The following is a 7,964-nucleotide window of genomic DNA, read 5'->3' as shown; positions in this document are numbered from 1 at the left end:
GTTCTAAATATGAACATAGGTTCAAGATGCCCCTACTTTGAGGAGTTATATTGTTTTATACATTTTTATTGTTTATGTAAGAATGATTACCACTTAAACATATCTTAACCCAAATAATAATAATTACCATTTAATCAAAAATCATGTAAGAATGAAAATATATATTATTTAAATAAAGATAAACAAATAACCAATTATTATTCACAAAATATATTTTTTTAATACATTTCCAAGTAACACAAATTATATTGTTTTAAAATAAACCAAGTGGTGGTGATGTAGATATAACAAGGAAAATCTTAAATTTAATATTTCCGTACATTCATCTAGAAACTTCCGATCTTCATAATAAAAATATCTCTAAATTTTTATATTTATGATATATCCATACATTTTTCTAAAATCTTCCAACTTCCATAATATAAAGATCTCTAAATTTTTATGTCATTCCATGTCCATAAAAATTAACAAACAAATTCACTCAAATTAAAAGCTTCCAATCTTTATAATGTAAAGATCTCTAAATTTTAATATTTCTGATCTCTAACTTATTTATGTAAGAATGATTACCATTTAAACATATCTTGATCCAAATAATAATAATTACCATTTAAACAAAAATCATGTAAGAATTAAAATATATATTAGTTAAATAAATAACAAATGATTATTAACAAAATATACTTTTTTAAATACATTTCCAAAAGAAATTAAGAAATTATATTGTTTTAAAATAAACTAAGTGGTGGTGATGTACATATAACAAGGAAAATCTTAAATTTAATATTTCAGTACATTCATCTAAAATCTTCCCATCTTCATAATATAAATATCTCTAAATTTGAATATTTCTAATATATCCTTACATTTTTCTAAAATCTTTCAACCTCTATAATATAAAGATCTCTACATTTTTATGTCATTCCATGTCCATAAAGATTAACAAACAAATTCGCTCAAATTAAAATCTTCCAGTCTTCATAATATAAAGATCTCTAAATTTTAATATTTCTTATATATCCATCAGTACATTTATCTAAAATCTTCCAATGTCCATAATATAAAAATCTCTAAATTTTTATATCATTTCATGCCCATAAAAATTAACAAACAAATTCACTCACATTAAAGTAATAACATTCTTTTCTTAACTAGCATTCATATGATGAACAAAATTAATGTTACAATAGGAATCAATATTTAAATTTCTAAATTTATTTCGTTATTAATATTCTCCCTAAAATTAATATTCAGTTTGTAAACCAAAATAACATTGTGTTGTTATCATGTTCGAATTATACAACAATCAATCTTATAATTTATATATTCATTTTATTATTAACATTTTTCCTAGAAGTAATATTCAACTGGAAAGTCTTTAGCATTATGTTTCATTTCAATAAAACTTTTTCAATTTAACTTAAGAGTACTTGTAAACCAAAACTGAAATCCAAAATAGAAAAAAATATATAAATTATTTTTCCCACTAAAACCCATAACAAAAATATTTGATTTTATCCCTATTCTCTATCCCCTTTAGAGGCTGAATTTGTTGCAACCCACCATTCATATGGGTAATAAAAGGTTAAAGATAGCCCCTTCAAAGTGACCTTTATCACCCCATCTTGAGGCAAACATTCAATTTTAAAATCAACTCTTATGAGTTTTAACATGTTCCATGTCAAATAATTGTCAGCTCCAAATTAAATAGAAGATATTTTATTCCAAATTAAACTCTATATAGCTTGGGAAGAGACCCTTCTTTTTCAAAAGTCAAAAGTTGTATTTATTAAAAATATTGGACAATTTTGTTTAAGAGTTGTTTATCGTTCTTAGTCTAGCGTTGAAAATTTGTGAAAGGGAATCCTAAGTGAGAAAGTTTTAAAAATAAACATGGATTCAAGATTCCCTTACTTTAAAGAGTTGTATTGTTTTGCACATGATCAAAACCACTTGTATTATGTAAGAATGATTACAATTTAAAGAAATTTAAATATAAATAATTATTATTATTATTTAATTAAAAATTATCTAAGAATAAAAAATATTCATTATTTAAATAAAAATAACTATTAATTTTTAACTAAATATACTTTTTTAAATAAGTATATTTTGTTAAAAATTAATGGTTATTAATTATTTTTATTTAAATAATGAATATTTTTTATTCTTAAATAATTTTTAATTAAATGATAATAATTATTATTTATATTTTAAACTATTTCATTTGTGTTGGTTAGATACTTTTTTAAGAAAGTATCTAAGCAACACAAATGAAATAGTTTAAAATAAATTAAGTGGTGACATAGATATAACAAAGAAAATCTAAAATTTAATATTTCGGACATATCGTACATTTTTCTAAATTCTTCCAACATCCATAGTATAAAGACTTCTAAATTTTAATATTTCTGACATATCAGCACATCTTTTTAAAATTTCTGTACATCCTTATAAATTCTTCCCTCATCCATAGCATAAAGACCCCTAAATTTTAATATTTAGGGATATATCTACAGATACTTTTAAAATCTCTGTACATCTTAAATTCTTCCAACATTCATGTGTAAAAATCTGTAAATTTTAATATTTTCAACATATGAGCAGATCCTTTTAAAATCTACATACATCCTTCTAAAATCTTCCAACATCCATAATATAAATATAAAGATCTCTAATTTTTAATATTTCCGACATATCAATATACCCTTCTAAAATCTTCCAACATCCATAATATAAAGATCTCTAATTTTTAATATTTCCCACAAATCTATACAACTTCTAAAATCATCCAAGTTCCAACATCTATAATATAAATATCTCTAAATTTTAAAACATTCCATGTCCACAAATTCACTCAAATTAACCGTAACATATTCATTGGATTAACAAATTTTATGTTACTGTAAAAATTATACAAATCAATATTATATGTTGTAAATTTATTTAAAATTAATATTTAACTTGTAAACGAAAATAACATTGTACTGGTATCCTATTTGAATTATACAAAAATCAATATTATACTCTATAAAAGAAAACATTACTATCATATTTTGAAAACTTAAAGCATCACCTGTTCACTTCCAACAGAAATTATTTGCATCTATCATATTCCACCATTACCAATAAAGATATATTAATTTCCCGTAGAAATTAGAATAAAGAAAATGCAAGGCACATAAAGTGTATGAAAAAAAAGGAAACTCCTTGTACTGAAGAGGGAGGCTGTGTAGAAAGGTTTGTTTGACCAAAATATCAAAGTTGAAGTGGGTAGAATATGATTGGTTACATTAAAATAAGATTTGAAAATAGAGAAAGTTAGGCTATGAGTGAATAAAAAAAGAGAAAGAAAGCAGAAAGGGGACATATCCATTTGTTTTGATAAACATAAAGGGCATAAAGGACCGTTACAAAATCTACTCCAACAGTAACCCTGAGAGTGACAAACCCATTCATTAGTGTGTATTATATTGAATATAATTAAGTGGGACAGATTTGTAGCCACACAAATTAGAGTCGTCCTCTTTGGAGCTTCAAGGGGCATAGAAAAATTAATAAAGGCAAAGTTGCGGGCAGGGCACAGCTGTTTTCCAGTTGCAATTTGTCTGCCCGCCGGCTTGAAAAAGTGGTGGGTGGGGGGTTACACCCTTACAAAAGGTGTGGTGGTCATGAATCATGATGATCAGTAAAAACTATATGTAATGCCTGCCCTTGTTAAGACAAGCGAGGTCGAGGGTTCGAATTCCGAGGATAAAGGCGACTGCACAGTAGCAGTAGCAGTAGCAGCAGCAACAGCAACAGCTCTGTGCAGTAACGCCCAAGCTATTTTTCTGCAGATAGCAGTCCTAACAGCTGTAAAAATCTGCCGTCTTCTGACGTGGACCCATTAAAAAACCACATATAACTTCACTGCCCATAATTCAAAAACTAGTATTTATCTATTAAAAAAAAATTCTCAACTTAGAAAAACGAGCTCCGTGACTGCCTGCCATACCAGTTGCAGCAGGCGCGTACAAAGGAAAACGACCATACAATAAACATAGACATACATTCATACTCGACCAAGTATACACGCATTTGCCTATTCCAGGAGATTTCTTAATCGTGAAGCAAACTGAAAGTACCCCTACTGTTGAGAGCCGAAACCCAAAAAGGAAAACCATAAAAACAAATAGAATTGGAACACGCCTGGTTCTGAAAACATATAGTTCCCTTTTAAAAAAAAATGGAGACTGCCTGCTCCAATCACGAATTTAAAAATACGCATTAAAGCTTCGTTCTTGTCATCGACCAACAACAAATAATACATGCAGTACATACATGTATATGAATAGCCGGTTTTTTTTCCATGCCCAAAAATTAAATAATTATGAATAACCAGTCATTGAAGAAAAAGAAAGAAAGAAACCAGGATAACCAGAATAATTACCTGGTTTCGTATAGAAATGTATACTAATATAAAAATATGTGTATATATCATTCAGCAGCCCTTCGAGGAATCAGGCTTTTGCGCCTGCTTCCCCTCGTTACGGGTTTGGGCTTTGCTTCAGCGATTCCTTCTTCTTCTTTCACAGAAGGACCTCCTGCTGACGCTTCTGCTGCAGTTGATGCTGACTCCTCTTGCTTCGAAGAAGTCTTTGCTACTTTCTTGGCCTGGCTTTCTTCAGTTTTTTCTTGGGGTTTCGGACCTTTCTCTTCAACAACTTTCTTAGGGCGCCCCCGCTTCCTTGGGGGCTGCGGCGGGATTTCTTCTCCAACAGTCTCTGCTTTCTCCTTTGAAGAAGAAGCAGAAGAAGACTTCTTCTTTGCCTTCCCCATCTACACAGCCAAAGCCATTAAAATATGTAAGGGGAAATCACAGCAATAAAATTGCAAACACTAGTATGCTACGAGGATCGAATGGAAATAAAAAAAATTTGGACTATTTTGCATTGAAAATATGGATTCAATCTAACGGACCCGATTACCGATTGTGATTTTTTTTTTTTTTTCCAAGCAAATAATACCTGATGAAGATTCAGCTCAGTCCTTTGAAATAAATCTTCCAAAAGATTCAGGCGCGGATTGCAGTATCGAGTCCCTTGGATACGAAGCTTTCAATTCGTTTATAGATGTATCCAGCTCTTCTCTTATATACAGGGGAATCATGAAAGATTAATCTCAATATTTGCAGACCAAATATGAACAAAACCCACAGGATTCACAGGGCCTTTAATGGAGAAAATTGTAACGGATGATGACTATCGATCAGAGAGAGTTTGATAAGCGAGTGGGAAGTATTTAATATGAAAGTTGAGGTTGCTGCGTTGGGTGCTGTGTGAATACCAGGGCAATCAACGCGTTACGTTGCCCTATCAGAGGAAGGAAGAAAGTAGTAAATGGGGGAAAACCATATAAATGAGATATGAATAGGGCGATTACCTGTACCCAGTCGGGTCAAAGAAACTTTGACTAATCTTACACGGCGGAACCGAACCGAACCGAACCCGAAACGAAACGAAAGGAACCGCAGCGCGGGCGTCGGCGATATGGGGGTTGGTTCCTTGCTGCTGATTCACCGACGCTTTTGTGTATTGATTTGCAGGGTGGGTGTGGAATGGATTTGAATTCAATTGGAGGCCTGCGATTTGTGGTATTCGCAGGCGCGCGGCGCCGCCACTTGCAGCTGTTGACCGACCGCGACGCGGTAATTCGGACCCCGTGTAAAGGCGCTCCCTGGCATGAGCCGTCAGATGGAAGGAGCACATGTCAGGAAGCCACCGGGGGCGTCGATTCAGGATCCTGTGATATCCCGAGGCTACCGACACGGACGCGCATCCAGCAATGCACGCACCGTATTCCGAGGCGACTGCCATCGCCGCACTGACGTTGCACGTCTCAGTACGAACACGTGGAGCACTTTTTCTCGTTGAATGTCTGAGCACCTCGCAAATGGGACACGGACACATGGAAAATGATTAGGAAAGAGAAATAAAAGGGTAGCGAGGGAGGGAATGGTAAATGGCACCATCATCATTATCATCATCAATCACAATCTTATCATATCCCATATTTTAATCACCCCTCTCCCCTCCCCTCCCCGACTCCCTCACTTTTGAGCCTGAACCTGACCCCGACCCCGACCCCCACCCCGACTCCCTCAGGTAACATCAACGCTCACGGGTGCCCAATCGGATTGGAGAAACACCACAATTGTACGCTAATTCCTTTTTCTTCTGCTCATTTTTACCCTTTTTCCCCCTTCTCTGTCGTTCATCACTTCATAATAAATGCAATCTTACAAGTGTTTTTAAGTTTTGACATACACGACTAAAATTATTATTTAAATAAATTAAAATGATCTAATTGATTTTACCGTTTGATAAATGTGAATTGTTTTTCCTGCTTTTTTCCCCCTTTATTTGATCACTTTCATAATAAATGCAAGCTAATAGTGTTTTTAGGTGTTTTGAATTAATTGAAGTGTTTAAATTAATTTTACCACTCCATAAATGTTTTAAGTGTTTAAATTAATTTTACCACTCCATAGATTTTAAGTGTTTAAATTAATTTAGATATAATATTCTTAATTGATGGAAAGAGGTAAAAATATTAGTCCAATAACAAAATGATCAAATTAATTTGACCGTTTCATAAATGTTTTTAATAATATTTTATTAATATAAATATATTTTTAGGACAAAATAATAAAATATTATTTAAATAATAAAGTGATTAAACCCTTCATACATGCAATCTAACAATATTTTTAAGTTTATAGTAAAATATTATTTAAATAATTAAGTGATTAGATTAATTTTACCGCTTCATACATGCAATCTAACTATATTTTTAATTTTTTACTAAAATATTATTTAGATAATAAATTAGTTAAATTAATTTGACCGCTTCATAAAAGCAATCTAACCATATTTTTAAATTTCATTTAAATATTATTTAAATGATATATGGTTAAATTAATCTAATAATATTTTTAAGTTTCTAGACCATTATTATTTAAATAATAAAGTGATTAAATTAATTTTACCTCTCATACGTGCAATCTAACGATATTTAAGTTTCTAGATTTATTTGTAGTAAAAATAACATTTCAATAATAAAATTATTAAATTACTTTTTCTGCCAATGTTTTCAAGTTTTTAAATTAATTTAAAATGGTAAAATCTTCTCCACTTCATAAATTAATGTGATTTGATAGTGTTTCAAGTTTCTAAATTAAGTTAGAGCAGTTAAAATATAATTTGAATAATAAAATGATTAAATTAATTTTATTTTTTATAAATGTAATTTAGTAATATTTTTAAATTAATTTAGAATATTAAGATTTGACTATTTCATAAATATAATAGTATTTAAGTTTTGAAAGTAGTATAGTTATATTTTTGTTGTAACACTGATTTTTTTAGCCTTTTACCATGTCAAAATTATAGTGAGCTTGGGAAGTTTCTCTCCAAACTTTTTGAATATAAGAATAAAATCTTAAATCAAACTAAATATTCTGATTGACCAAAGTTTGGTCATCATCATCAAGTAAATAATAAAATGAAAAATTTACCTCTTTATAAATGCAATTTAGCAATATTTTTAAATTAATTTAGAATATTAAGATTTGACTACTTAATAAATATAATAATATTTAAGTTTTGAAATTAGTGCAATTATATCAAGTAAATAGTGGTGATGGCCATGGAAATGAAGTCTCACGGAACCGGAGATCTTGGGTTCCATTCTTGTGCTACCCTCCCCGAAAATGGGGTGAATAACGGACATGTAAAAACTCGAAAATGAGAGGGTCCTACCAAACTTACAAAAAAAATGATTAAATTAAAGAGTAATTAAACTTGTGATTTTAATGAATCCCTTTCGGATTGCAGACAAATTAGAAAACTTTCCAAAAAGTAACAATTATTTTCATTTCATAAATGCATTTGACAATATCTTTAAGGAAGTGTCTACCAAGA

General features: G+C 30.4%; 1 protein-coding gene across 1 annotated transcript; it reads right to left on the bottom strand.

Moving 5' to 3' along the window:
* Window positions 1-4,195: 4,195 nt before the first annotated feature.
* Window positions 4,196-5,637, bottom strand: LOC149257140 (uncharacterized). Its single transcript, XM_089413650.1, has 3 exons — window positions 5,425-5,637; window positions 5,010-5,316; window positions 4,196-4,821 (listed from the first exon to the last, which is right to left on the bottom strand). Exon 3 carries the CDS (start codon window positions 4,819-4,821, stop codon window positions 4,480-4,482), a length of 342 nt encoding a protein of 113 aa, XP_089269776.1. The 5' UTR covers window positions 5,010-5,316; window positions 5,425-5,637; the 3' UTR covers window positions 4,196-4,479.
* Window positions 5,638-7,964: the final 2,327 nt, after the last annotated feature.

This window comes from Pinus tabuliformis, chromosome 6 (assembly GCF_031772625.1).
Source record: "Pinus tabuliformis cultivar Carrire ecotype Pingquan chromosome 6, CPIR1, whole genome shotgun sequence".
Classification (NCBI taxonomy): Eukaryota; Viridiplantae; Streptophyta; class Pinopsida; order Pinales; family Pinaceae; genus Pinus; species Pinus tabuliformis.
The sequence above is the reverse complement of the archived record's forward strand: the minus strand, read 5'-3'. Positions and strand labels throughout refer to the sequence as shown.